The sequence below is a fragment of the Excalfactoria chinensis genome, chromosome 19 (assembly GCF_039878825.1).
Source record: "Excalfactoria chinensis isolate bCotChi1 chromosome 19, bCotChi1.hap2, whole genome shotgun sequence".
Lineage (NCBI taxonomy): Eukaryota > Metazoa > Chordata > Aves > Galliformes > Phasianidae > Excalfactoria > Excalfactoria chinensis.
The window spans coordinates 7059398-7073627 of NC_092843.1; the positions used below are offsets into that span (position 1 = coordinate 7059398).

The 14230-nt window shown below is 43.4% G+C and overlaps 1 protein-coding gene across 3 annotated transcripts in view; it reads left to right on the forward strand.

Moving 5' to 3' along the window:
• The window catches only part of GGNBP2 (gametogenetin binding protein 2), a 16794-nt gene extending 3295 nt beyond the window's left edge, over positions 1-13499 (forward strand). For 2 of the 3 annotated variants that reach the window (XM_072353210.1, XM_072353209.1), the window contains exons 3-14: positions 1289-1369; positions 3338-3591; positions 3821-3919; positions 6084-6197; positions 8169-8378; positions 9340-9514; positions 10094-10288; positions 10852-11002; positions 11179-11304; positions 11383-11534; positions 11895-12143; positions 12830-13499. In XM_072353210.1, the coding sequence (XP_072209311.1) occupies positions 1289-1369; positions 3338-3591; positions 3821-3919; positions 6084-6197; positions 8169-8378; positions 9340-9514; positions 10094-10288; positions 10852-11002; positions 11179-11304; positions 11383-11534; positions 11895-12143; positions 12830-13033 (2010 nt within the window). In that variant the 3' untranslated portion in view covers positions 13034-13499. The remainder of the gene's footprint in view (positions 1-1288; positions 1370-3337; positions 3592-3820; positions 3920-6083; positions 6198-8168; positions 8379-9339; positions 9515-10093; positions 10289-10851; positions 11003-11178; positions 11305-11382; positions 11535-11894; positions 12144-12829) is intronic. The other variant, XM_072353211.1, reaches the window with a different exon arrangement.
• Positions 13500-14230: the final 731 nt, after the last annotated feature.

The window sequence follows — 14230 nt, forward strand, 5'->3', positions numbered from 1 at the left end:
ACTGTTGTGCCAGACACCCATGGGTGTTGTCTGATAGCGGACGATAAATGAAAGGGGAGAGAAATGTGCAGATGTGTCTCCTCTCTGTGCGAGCAGGTAGTGCTGTTACTTCTGCATAGAGCTCATGAGGACATGAAACGAACCATCCAGGAAACCAAGCACCAAAGGGTTCTGCTGCTGCAGTGCGTGGGGCAGGGACCAGGTGGAGGGGAGAGAAATGCCCCAGGGGTCAGAATTCGCAGTGAGTGTGGCACAGTTGTGCACCAATGCTGTCTTCAGCACACGGCAGGGCAGAGCAGTGCCATGCTCTCTGGCCTTAGAGAATAGATGTTTATTTTGGAGCAGTGCTGAGTGCTGTAGAAGAAAGCGTGCAGTTCTCTGGGGGTGGTGGCAGCAGTAGTGACGCCAGCAGGGAGCCTTAGTAGCTGCCTGAGGGAAGCCAGTGCTGGCCTGTGGAAAGAGAACGAACCGGGCTGTTTCACCCCAGTGCTGGGTGCTGTTGGAGTTGTTAATCAAGCTCTTGTTTTGTCTTTCAGATTATAAAGTGGACTTTCAGTGTTCTTGTTGATAGAACTGTATTTCTCAGTTTGGACAGAGAAGATGAACGAAGCTGGTCTTCACTTTTGCTTCTAATTGGCTTCGTTTTTCCCCATGGTTATGGTGGAGTTTTGACTAATGTTTCACTTGTTTGTTTTTCTTTAATTCTCAAGGCATTGCTCTCTTTGCTTAGTAATTGGGAAAGGGTTATTAATTACTTGCTGGTAACCCCAGTGTTCTGTAAGCTTGATGTTTTTCTTGGAGCCCCTTGAGAGCTGCAGACACGAAACAAAGGATACCTTCCTGTTGAATTAATGCTGTTTTAAATCCACCTTTTGAAGGAGACAACTCAAAGTCATTAAACTGTCATGGCTGTTCTATTCATACCTTTAGAAGTTGTTTTAGTGTTGGATTCGTTTGTGTTGAAGTGCAGTTGTTTTTTTCCTGTAGATAATGTAGCATAAATGGTGGTTTTCCATCAAGCAACTTCTGCTCTCCTACACCAGCTGTTGGAGTATTCGCTGTTTGTAACTCTCCTTTAGAACATCATTATTAGTCACAGTTGTTAATTTGCTGAAAAAATTATTGTCTTGAACTGTTCTAATGCTTTTCCAAGCTTGCAGTGCAGTTATGTCAAAAGAGTGAGGATTTAACATTGTCTGTCTTTATATCTTGTTGTTCCTCGGGAAGTAAAACAAACAAATGCTGTGCATTCAACTTCTGAACGCCTTTTTTCTCCTCTTTCACTCAGATGGTGATGGAATTTCCCGATAACGTGCTGAACCTGGATGGACATCAGAATAACGGTGCACAACTAAAGCAATTCATTCAGGTGAATCTCTCACTGTTTTCTAAAGGAAGCCACATATTATTAGACTCTGGTTTCTGTAGGTTCCTGCCCTTATGTCTCTGGGAGGCTGTTGTTCCTGGAATGGCTTCATGAATGACACATCAGTACGTGTCAGCAATTATGTGTTGGAATCAAAGTGCACTGGGTGCATGCACTTGTGGTACTTCACAGCCCTTACACTGTTGTCTTCCCAGGAGACGCTGCTGCATATCCAGCTGAAATGAAAGACTGGTCACTGCTGGTTTATTTCTAACAGAAACTATGCTGCTTTGATACATTCAGACTTCTTTCCATGTATTCCTGAACTACTTAGACAAGTAGGGGTGTGTACTGCTTAAGATCTTACAGTTAGTACTGTATCGAGACAGCAGAGCGTGGTGTTTTGTAGATGAAATGTAGCTGAATAGAGATGGATGCTTTTGTGGTGCCCCAGATGGTTACACACTAACAGTGCAAGTAGCCCTGTGACACCTGTAGCCAAAAGCAGGTAGAACAAGAGACCGCAAGCAGCCAGAACCTGACATCAGAAGGAGCGGGGCTGTTTGGTCGTGGGCAGCTTGTTCTCCTGCACTGGGCTTTGGCAGCAGCAGTTGGGACATATGCTGCATATGCAGCATAGTTGTGTTGTGAAAATAGCTCATTTCTGTCGTTGCTGTGATTAGTGCTATTAATTACAGAAAAGAGGATTATTGCAGAGTGCTATCGCTTGTCAGATTGTTTAATGTGCCTTCCTCTCAGAGCACAAACACGCAGTGTTTTCTGATAATAGCTTTACTTTTTATAATAAATTACTTGAAGTGAACCAGAAATAGTTTTGCACTTCAGTTGGTGTGTTTATACATTCCATGTGACTGATTATTTTGCTATATTTTGTGGTCTTCTTTCCTTCCCAGCAGTTGTGACAACTGAGTTCTATGTTAGCAGCGTGTAACTGGGTGTGATGTGACAGCAGTATGGCAAAACATTTGCTGTATAGATACAAAGTACAGCTTTGTAAGCCTATCTGTATAAGCAGGGGAAGATGATACAATTAATAGAGTGGTAGCACTCTGTTCCTCTAGGTAATGTCTGGAAGTGCCTGTAGCACTGATACTTGAAGTGCGGATTTGTTGGCTGCTGTGTGAGGAAGGGACCATCTGTTGTGTTTAGTTGTGCTAGTGGAAGTTCAGAGTTGGAGTCTGAGCCAGTAATGTGGCAGTTAGGAGAAGCAGGAGGGTATGTGCTCCTTATGGGTCTGTGCGTGGGTATGTTTGACAGGGGAATGAGGAGAAGCACCTCGAGCTGTTTATGGACACAAGAAATATTAGGAGGTGTTCTCTGTGAAGTTCTCTTATACGTTGAATGTTTGCTACTGAAGTGAAATGTTTCACCCTGAATGGTAATGTATGCTTTCCTGAATTATGGGTGTTAGATTTGTAATGGGAAACGGTGTTTAGCCTGTTAGGAGCAGTGCTGCAGAATTGTTTTGGTGTGAAGAAGTAAAGATGGTTGTAAATGAGATTTCCATACATAGCAATGAGCATCCAGGAGTTTCCTTTCAGTGTGCCAGTGAGTGTGAGTAGAAGATGGAAATGTGTGGAGCTTGTATCTGAGGCCTGTTAGTAAAACATCTGTGCTGAGTTGCAGACAGAAGAGCTTCTGAATGATGGACACAGGGAGGTGTGCTGTCTGCATGGCTGCGTTGTTCACTGATATGAGGAGCAAGAGGAGAAAAAGTTGTTTCCTTTCTGAGGGTAGACTGTAATATAAGAGACTGCTCCTCTGATATTAGTGGGCTGAGGTTCACTGTAGGTGATTAGTAGGAAGATTGTGACCTGAAACTCTTAGGCACTGCTTATGGTTTCCAGCTCACTTGTATTTTGATAAGGAAATGTTGTCAAAAGCAAAGAAACTGGAACAGCTGAAGGTTTGTGTTCATTTCTAATTGTTTCATTTCTTATTCTCCTTTAGAGACATAGCATGCTTAAACAGCCGGATCTCAATATTGCCATGATGGTGACATCACGTGAAGTTCTGAGTGCTCTTTCTCAGCTGGTCCCATGTGTGGGGTGTCGTCGCAGCGTGGAGCGTCTGTTTTCTCAGCTGGTTGAGTCTGGAAATCCAGCCCTGGAGCCTCTCGCAGTTGGGCCGAAGGGGGTTCTTTCTGTAACTCGAAGCTGTATGACTGATGCAAAGAAGCTTTATACACTGTTTTATGTACATGGGTGAGTTGGTCCCGTAGCTATATTAGAACTGCTGGAATGTGCCTGGGAAATCCATACTGTGTTTTCCTTGTGTACTGCAGAAGTGTTTGTTGTAAGAAAAAGGAGGAGCTAAGAAGAAAGCTTTAGATTTAATGTTCATTAGCATACTTATGCATGAGCTGGATCGATGCCTTTAAAGTTTCTCTGGATAACCATGTTTTCAGTCCACTAAGTTACCCTTTTTCTGTAGGTCCAAACTGAATGACATGATTGATGCAATTCCCAAAAGTAAGAAGAACAAGAGATGTCAGCTGCACTCTCTGGACACACACAAACCAAAACCATTGGGGTAAGTCGGGAGTTAAGATGCACAATTAATCCTAAAGTATTTGAGGAACAAAACTGCAGGTACATTCAGATCATTTTTTATGCTCTTCTCTATATGCCAGAGTAGTAATTTCCAAGTTATTTGGACTATAGTGGTCTCAGAAAACTGCATGGAAGAGGATCAGAGGCACTCAGGAATTTGGGGTAGTGTGTGTTAGAGTTGGTTTTCATAGGAAAGTGCTTCACGTTTTGGGTTTTGTTCATGTGGTGGCAGGCTGCTGTTGTTCCTCTGTAAAAATATCCATGTTTAATTAGAAAGCTAACTTGACCATTACAAACCAGTACTTCTCTGTGCTTTTTGTATCTCATTTGGATCATAACACGGAATATGGTCTGCCCGGGGCCTGGATGGCTCCTGCATTGTGATAGAAACAGTGCTGTAGAAAGAGAAACTGCTTTTTGTTCTCTACACCAAAGCAACTGATCAGCAGTTTTCTGAAACTGGGGGTTGGGGGAAAAGCCTTGTTTGGTCATTAATTAAAGACTTTGTTGTGGCTGGGTGGCAAAATGAAAGCTAAAAATCTGTAAGGGGTTTCCTCTAAGTGTGACAGCACGTTTTGAATCCATCAGTGCAAAAGGTGCATGAATGCTTCTCTGCAGTAGGTGAAATGATCAGAAGGATACAGCATGCAGGGCTGTGGTGTGGGGGGTCTGGTTGTTGTTGTTTGTGCTGATGCTGAGATGATAAGCAATAAATGTGAGTACTGGAGTGCTGGAGGACTGCAGTTGTGTTCTGCTTGTGGTGAAGCTCCCAACCTGTGGAAGTTTGCCCCTCAGGTTTCCATGGCAGGGCACATATTTTGTGCAGGTTCAGTCTCTGGGCTGTGGGCACCTGCAGTCTGGCTGCTGCTGCTGCTTGTGCTGCTGGCTGATCGCTGTCCCCCGTTCTAGTTTGGTTGCAGACTTTGCATATAATTGTTTAAAAGTTTAAATTACATAAGGAAAAGATCATAGAGGTGCATTTAAAAACAAAATGCAGAGATTCCAAGTGTTTTTCCAGTTTGTTTTTAGTAAGATTAATATTTTCTTATTAAGAATGTATGTGGCAGAACCAGCACTTGGCGTGCTGGCAAGGCAAAGCAGTTCTGCAAATGGGCATACAGAGGAAAATGCTGCCTTCATACTGGAGGAAGTGCCCTCCGTATTTTGAACACTGGCAGGATAATGTGTGGAAGGACAATGCTCCAATAACTGCGAGTAGAGCTTTTGGCTTTACCTGATAATGTGTGTGGACAGGCAGCGTGGTTTGCTGGAGAAGCACAGCGTGCACTGTGTGCTCAGCCACTGTCCTGTTGTCACACTGCAGACATGCTCAGGGCGTGCAGCACCAATACTGCTCCAAGGAAAGCTGCAGAGATGACAGCATAAATAAATAGTCAGGAAAAACTAATTTTTGCATGGGAGCGCTTCTTATGTTTTACTGCTCTGTTGTATCCGTATATGAGTTTAAACAGAAATAACCATTGTGGTAGAACTGCAGGTGTACCCAGAGCTGTGAGTAGAGGTGACTTGTTCCTTCCAGCTTGTTCTTTGCTCTGTGAGTGTACTTCAGGCACATCCAGTGGTGCTCAGGGAAACGTTTTAACACGTTTTGGAAGTTTAATGAAGTAAGTTGACACACGAAATGTAAACTACCAGAAATGTTACAACTTGGGTACGATTACATTTAAGGTGATGTACTGAAAAATGACTACTGGATTTCAGCTATAAAAAATCATCGTGGATCTGGGTTTATGAACATGGGTAGCAAACTCTGTCTCTCTTATCTGACTCTTCTCTGTAATTTAAGGCTTAGCCTGTGAAGGTGTCAAAGCAAATGAAGGAACTCAACGCCATTTTCATAGTGTTTATTTGGGAAAACAGCCAGTTTGTAATAGATGTGGTACAGGCTTACAATTTCTTTTGCTGTATGACAGTGAAGGGAGCAGTAGTACAGAGAGATTAAGTGCAGATAAGAAAAATAGTGAAGACAGCAAGAAGGAGGAGAGCAAGTGTAGGATCACTTTCCACTATGGACCTTTCCAGGGAGCGGTCAGGTAAATTAACCTGTGCTTTCATTGCTTCTTTCCCAACCTGCTAGCAGGATAACACGCTTTCTTACAGGTCTGTTTGTTGTTTGTTTGCAGGGGATGTTGGATGGATGTATGGGAGCTCATGTCCCAGGAGTGCAGGGATGAAGTAGTTTTAATTGATTCCAGCTGCCTCTTAGAAACATTAGAAACGTATCTACGAAAACACAGGTATGTTACAAGAGTAAAGGCACCTTGGGACACACATGCTGCATTTTCTTGTTAATCAAAACAGATGTCTAGTCTACACGATGTCTGAAAGTTTAGAATTCTTCTGATAGCATCCTGATGCCATTCTGAAACGAAGATCTCCACTTTGTGATGGTGGAGAACCTTGCCAGATGGCATTTTAAGTTACGGTTTACAGTGCCTTGTTTTGAAATTGCACATTCTTTGTATCTGTTCACATTTAAATACGTGCTATGTGGATTTAAATACGTGTTATGTGAGTTATTTGTGAGTTTAAATCTTGTGGCAACGATGAGTCTTCTAGCAGCAGCTTCAGCATGCACTGATACACCAACAGCAGGATTTTGGTTGGTTGGTTTTTTTTCTTCTTTGGGAGTGGATGTAAACTGTTGGGCAATGGTAAGAATTCTAATCTCAGGTAATTCCAGCCCCTTCCTTGTGGTACTTCAAGGATTTTAATGGATGTCTGTAGAACTCCGTTTTTGAGGGAATCTTGGGTTACTTTCATTCTAAACTAATACAGTATAACAGTAATTCTATGTAATAACAGGAAATAATGGCAGTGTCATAGCAATGCATTTTTCTTAATACAGGAAGTTGAAACTGATTGCTTCTATCCCAGAAACTTTCCTTTCTGCCAGCGCTTGTAGGGGTGTCGGGTTGTGACTTCAGAGCTGCCCCTTGGAAGCAGCCTGTTCTCTTTGGGGTTACGCTACCATTGAGGGGTATATGCAGTTGCAAAGTAATGGGAACGAAGCTAATAGGTGCAGGTTTCAGGCTGGTATTGCCTATAAATCCTGTTCCTAAAACAGGTGTCTATAGCAGAGTAGTGCCAGTGCTGTTTCGCCTTCCTTGCAGGAAGGAGTGGGGCTCAAACTGACTGTTGCATGTCTGTGTTCGATGGTAGCTCTAGCGCTGGTTGAAGCCTTAATTTCCAGCTGTTTCAAGGTTCAAATAAAAGCTATGGGGGCCCAGATGGGTGTGGGGGTGGTGGTGTGGAAATAACACTTTGGAAACAAAATAACTTTAATCTCCTGTGACATTAAACACGGTGTTGGCCGCGTTCCTGATGCTAACCTATAATAATGTGACTGTTTTCTTCCCTTTCGCCACAGAAACTAGCCAGTTATCATAGCTCTATCAAACACCAAAATGTATTTGACTTAGTGTTGTCAAGTGACTGGACAAACTAGGGAAGGGAAAAACACCATCCAGAGATGGCACGAAGAGCAAACTTTTCAAGCTGAAATGTGAGCAGCTTGTCTGACTTGCATTCTTAGAATAATACAGCAGGCGTTTCGTAGCTTTTTGAAGGTTACTTTTAAAGTAGTTTTGTTGTGTTTAAATTATAACAGACTTCATAACTGTACTGTTCTCATATCAGCTATCTGAGCTGTCATGTTTACGTCGAGTACACTGTACTATAAACAAACCTTGTTTTGCTCTCTGTGCAGTAATCCAGTAGTTCAAAATATATCTAAAGGTGCTTATAGTGGAAGCTACTCTTATGCAGCAGGCAGCAGAGGACTTTCCTTCTTACTTGTTACCTCTCACTCAAGTATACTTTAAGTAACTGCTGGAGTCTGTTACTCTTCCTACCTTGTACTAACAGTTCAGTTTGCTCGCTATCAGATTTCTGATCATTGATTGTGTATGGAACTGCATATTCCTGTAGGAATTTCTTTGTATTAACAGTTAGCTTGATCTACATCTTGGAGCATGAAAGCTGATACTCAAGCTTGTAACATATGATGGGTAGTATAACGTATATGGTAAACTCATGTAGCTTACACCCGAAGTCTGACTGTTTCATGTTTTCAAGTACGATAAACCTCAGCATGACCTGTTTTAAATATAGCATGCACTGTTAATGTGCTCTAACTCAGATGAAGCTGCTCCAAGTTTCTGCTCGAATAACAATTCAATTCTGTTACATTTTGTATTTCACTGCAGGTTTTGCACTGACTGCAAGAATAAAGTACTTCGGGCGTACAATATTCTTATTGGTGAGCTAGACTGCAGCAAAGAGAAGGGCTACTGTGCTGCACTGTATGAGGGTTTGCGTTGCTGCCCACGTGAACGTCACATACATGTATGCTGTGAAACAGATTTCATCGCACACCTCTTGGGTCGAGCTGAACCAGAGTTCGCAGGAGGGTATGAGTATGTAATTTGCTAGAGTGGGCTATCTAGCGCTTTGCTTCTTTATTTTATTATTGAATGTATTTTGCAAAAGTGATTTTATTTTTATTTTTTTGGCTCCTTGCTGCACAACGAACTCCCGAATGTCGATCCTCACATTGAAGTAGGCTTTAAAGATGGTGCTTCAAAGTAGTGAAGCTGGGTGCTTTCGACTTTAAAGTGCATTTAACTCTGAAAGCAAGACTGAAAGCAATTGTTGAACGTCTTTTACTTCATTTGGTCACTCATTAGGGCTGCCTGCTTTTCCATTGAAGCGCTCAGAACATGCGAAATAGAAAGAGAACCTTGGTTGAATGCTGTACCGAATGCTCCGTGTTGAATTTTGTTGCCATTTGTATTTTGTAATAATATTTGAACCTGTACCTGGCATCTCAAAATGAAATGCAGAAATAAAATGCAATGCTCAGCTCTTTAGGAGTCTTCAGGACTAGACCATAGCTGTTGGATTAGGAGGGTGACTACTAATGTAACTGTTTCTCTTTTGTTCTGAAGTATGCTTTATTTTGTAAGTCAGATAATGTTCACGCTTGGGTTATCTGGCATACAAATCCAGGAGCTTAAGGTGTTTGCTATACGTTAAGTAAAAACTTTAGGAAATGAAAGAATGGCCGTATCTCTTTGGCATTAAAACTCCACTGATCCCTTCCAGTAGGAGCAAAGAGTCTGAGGGATGTTGCAGGGTGAAAGGCAGAGCGCAGCTTAGCCATACTGTGCTCCAATTAGCATGTTAGGAATGTAGTTTGGAGCTGGTCCTTTCTATTTTGCATCCGCATGCAGCGCAGCAGATCTCAATTAAAAGAGCTGTTCATGCAAACACAGCTTCGGTTGTACGTACAGAAAATACCTCCTTGAGTTGCTTTGATCTCTTGGTAGACTTCCAGGTACTTTAACAATACTCTGCTTTGGTTGAACTCTCCTCTAGACGAAGAGAAAGGCATGCTAAGACAATAGACATAGCCCAGGAAGAAGTTTTGACCTGCCTGGGTATTCACCTTTATGAAAGATTGCACCGAATCTGGCAGAAGTTGCGAGCTGAGGAACAAACGTGGCAGATGCTTTTCTACCTGGGGGTCGATGCCTTACGCAAAAGCTTTGAGGTAAAACTCCATTCTTTATTTAACTTGTATTTCATTGCTGCGGTGACAACGTACGTTTTCACTGACTGTATTCTTGTGCTTTGTACTGAGGATGGGCTGGGAGGAGCTTCCAGGGCGCTGTGTTTATGCCCCATTACGTGTTGTGTTCTGAGAGGTGTCTGCACTTCAAAAATGAGGCTGCCTGGAAAATCAGTTGGATTTTTCGCTGGTTCCTCTAGGCAGAAAGCTGCGGGGGTGCTGGAGTACTAGTTGTAACATGGCTTTCTGTCCTGCTGTGTCACGTAATCAGAGTTTCTACCATGTAAACACAGATCCAAACAATGTGTTGCAGTCTCTGGCTTCTCGCTGAAAAATGAGACCATGAGCCATGAGAACAAATGCAGTGCTCCTCCCACCTCCCTTCCGTACCTCTTCTCTGTTGGCTGGAATCTAGTGCCTAAATCTGGCACTTCTACAGTCAATATTGCTGCTTTGACTTTATCGTTGAAGGTGCTTGCCAGCTATTTTCCCCCTTCTTTGTAAATGTAAGAGCTTGAGTTGTGTTAACCTCTATAAACACATCTAACCTCTTGCATGCAGGTAACTGTGGAAAAAGTGCAGGGGATCAGTCGGTTGGAACAGCTCTGTGAGGAGTTCTCGGAAGAAGAAAGAGTGCGGGAGCTGAAACAGGAGAAGAAGCGCCAAAAACGAAAGAACAGGCGGAAAAATAAATGTGTGTGTGAGATCCCCACCCCTCTGCAGGCAGCAGAAGAGAAGGAAATCAATCAAACAAAGGTAAACACCAACAGCTGTGGCTTTCTGCTGATGTTAAGTCACTGGATTTCTGCCTTGGTGCTTCGTTCATCAATGGGCCATTCCATTCTGCAGCTCTGGAGAGGCTTTTAGGCATTTTGGTTTTGGGATCAAGTTGTTGCTGCTGGGATTTATGGCTTCTCAGATGAGCGCAGTCTTGTGCAGAGGTTACTTTGGGGTTTTAGCTTTAAAACTGGGAGGTCAGCTTATCACAGTGTTTCTCAACCATCGTTTCTTAAAGTTATCCCTTCAAAGAAGGGATTTGAAGTGCTGCTTGCGGGCAATTAGCCTTCAATTTGGGGGAAGGAAGGATGAGGTGCAGTTGTTGCTGGGAATCTCTTGACCCCAGTAAGTCATTATATTCTTGTGCAGGGTTTGCTCTTTCTAACTTGTGTTCCTGAAGGGTTATCAGCAGTGCTGTGGCTGTAATCAGCATCAGCTGCTGCTTCTTAAGGAAAGAGCATCTTTTCTAAAAGCACCGGCTGAGCTACTTGCAGTGACTGCATTTATTGGTTTTGTGGGTTTTGTTTTTTATATATTTGAAGGAAAACTTGGACTTCACGGAAAAAAGCTGCAAAGCCTGCGGTAGCCCTGAAGAAGCTAACAGTTGTGTAGAGGTCATTGTTACCAATGAAAGCACTTCTTGCACCTGTCCTAGTAGCGGTACCCTGTTAGGTTCACCTAAAATGAAGAAAGGTACGTCCAGCTGCGGGTATTTGCCATTTTAAAAAGCATCTGTGGTGTGTGGGAGCTCACAGTGTTTGGTGACTCTTAAAAATAACTCTTATTTTAAATGCATCTCTGCCGTTAGAGGTGTGATTAAGGAACGTGGGACAGCTACAGATGATTGTCACTTTTTTGCTTCACCTCAGGCCTATCTCCGCATTGTAATGGTAGTGATTGCGGCTATTCATCTAGCATGGAGGGCAGCGAGACGGGATCTCGAGAGGGGTCGGACGTGGCCTGCACTGAAGGGATTTGCAACCATGATGAGAATGGTAGGTTTGGGAAGAACTTTATATTGTTTCAGCGCACACAAAACTGTTGTATCTAAGAATATGCCCTGTCTTCTGCAGGAGATGATTCCTGTGTCCATCGCTGCGATGACAAAGAGGAGGACGGAGACAGCTGCGTGGAGTGCTGGGCTAATTCAGAAGAGAGTAACACAAAAGGCAAAAACAAAAAGAAGAAAAAGAAAAGTAAAACTTTAAAGTGTGAGAATGAACACGTAAGGATCCACAAGTATTCCTGAGTAGCTATTTAAATGCATATGTTTTAAAGTAGTTCCTGAAACATCTGGAGTTTCCATTGTGACTCGTGCAGTCAGTGAGTAGTGGAGGCCTTTTGGGACTTCTCCATCCAACTTTGGGATGGAGGTCCTTGAATCAATTGTAGTGGTAGGAATCTCTTCTGTCATGTCCCTAAGCACATGTGCTTTTGTGTGTTCCCAGTGTATTAACATGCCATTTTCCTCCAAGCACAGACACTTAAAAATACTTATATATCCTTCTTCTTGAACATTTTCCTTTCCTCTTTCCCTCCCTCTGAACTCTGGTTCGGTCTTAACACCGCTGTGCTTGATTTCTAGATTCAGAAACTTGGAAGCTGTATGGCAGATCCAGGCGTCAGAGAGACCTCAGGAAATAGAACGCACACAGAGTTTCATCGTGACAAGACCAAAGACACACATGCTGAAAGCTGCTGTAGCTCAGAAAAAAGCGGGCAGCAGTTGCCTTGGTTTGAGCATATGAAAAATGCGTCACAGTTTGCAGAACCTACAGAAATGTCACTTGTTCCTGATACTGGAAAAGGTGCCAAGAGCTTAGTGGAGCTCCTCGTAAGTAACCACTTACACTGCAATTATAGGCTGTTGTGTATTGCTTCCAGTCGTTGTGATTGAGGTTGGGGTTTGGCACTTCACATCCCAGTGAGGAGCTGTTACAGCAGAGAATGTGAATGAAGCTAAAACTCGTTGCTTCCTCTGCCAGTGTTCAGCTGGTTTGCTTTTGCCTTTTCTCTGTGAAGTGTGTAACTCAGCTGCTTTACAGAGGAGGAGGAATTGCCTGTCACTGGAATGTGAGTGAAGGAACTTACAGTGTGAGCGTTTGTTGTTGAGGGTTGGAGCCTTCCATAAAATGAAGCATGCATCACTGATGCCTTTGTGCTTCAAACATTGCTTCCCATTGCAGGCTCCTTGGCACGCTTCCTTCTGCCTCCCTTCCTTCCCCTGCTCCTGTTGCTGTAATTAACAACAGAAGAAAAGCCCCACCCACAAACTCAAATAATAGCAATTCACTGGACATGTGCTGACACTGAAGCTTACTTCAGTGGGTTTCGTGACTGCACAGTCCGCTTCTTACCCAAAGAGTGGAGCATCACAAAGCAGGTGGTGGGATTAACCAGCTCAGGCTTCTGCATTGTGTTGTGAAAGATATTGGCTCCACATCACAACGGTTGCCAGACAGGTATACTGTATAGAGGGGGCCCTGCTGGAGACTTTTAAACACCTCTTTTTGTTTGTAGGATGAATCCGAATGCACTTCTGATGAAGAAATCTTTATCTCGGAAGATGAAATACAGTCGTTTATAGCAAACAACAAGTCCTTTTACAGCAATAGAGAACAATACCGGCAGCATCTGAAGGAGAAGTTTAATAAATACTGCAGCTTAAACGGTCACAAGAGGCCCCTTTGTAACGGTTGGTTGACAACGGCTGGAGCGAAATAAAATCCAATAAAATAGCTCTGTCTTTCATTGAGATTCTCAAGATGACTACTGCGCCTTCTCTTTCCAACACTTAATTTAGTGAATTATGGCAAAATTTTATCTTAAATTAATGTGATTCTTTTTTTTTTTTCTCCTTGGTTTTCTTTTCTTTGGGGGGAGGCTGGTGGAGGTGATCTCATGACTTCTGTTCTTTCTTCAGGCTTGTCTCTTTAGTTGAGTAGCTGTGCAAGCCTCTCCTAATTTAAGCCATCTCTTTTCATTCAATGTTTCTCTCTTACCGTGAGACTTACAAAGAAAGCAAAACTAGTGGCAAAGTAATGTTGTACCTATAATTCTGTACAGAACGACGATGAGCTGAATATAAGATTTTACAAAGTAGACATCCATTTGCAAAATGTTTTGGATGTAATATGTTAAAGCGCAATGTGCAAAATTTAAATAAAGAATATTTATTAATATGCATAGTACAACCGGCTGGACGCGTTTCTGCTTCGAGTGCTTTGCCAGAGGATTGGATGGGAAGCTCTTCATTTGCTCCGTGCAGCTTCTCCAGGGGAACAGTGAAGTGAAGAAGCTTCCCTGGGTAAAGTCCAGCTGGTTCAGTGGGAGTGGTGTGATACTGAGCCCGCCCTGCTTTGATCTGAGGGTTTGGTGGTGGTTTCCATTGAGCTGCCTCTGATCTGGGACATTGCAGCACTTGTTGGCAACGCCAGCTCAAGCAAAACGAGGTTTCCACACACCGTGATGTTTCCTTAATGAAAGGAGCTCCGTTCTGAAGGTAACGTGGGAGCCCTTCGCCATGAACTTTGCAACCCTGCCGTGTTCTTAAGGCCACCACAAAGTGCAGCAATGACTCGTGTGTGAGAGGATGGTCAGACCGGCAGCAAAGGTACGGCAGAGGTAGGGGATGTGGGCGGGGTGTGTGCTGGGTAAGGGGGTATTTCATGGGCTGCTCTTCCAACAGTGACAGACGTGCAGAGAAACTGAAGCACGAATTACTCAGCATGACAAGGCTCTGTAATCAGCTGTCCTGTTATGCACTGCGACACGGGGCTGCTTTGTAGCTGCTTCAGAGAACGGGATGTGGAAACCATTCCCGTGTGGGCTCAGCCTCCCTCCTGGCTGCGGTATCTTCTCACGCTTCTTTACGCTGTTTTGTCCCACCTGCACCGTTCTCTCGCTTTTTCTTTTCCCTCC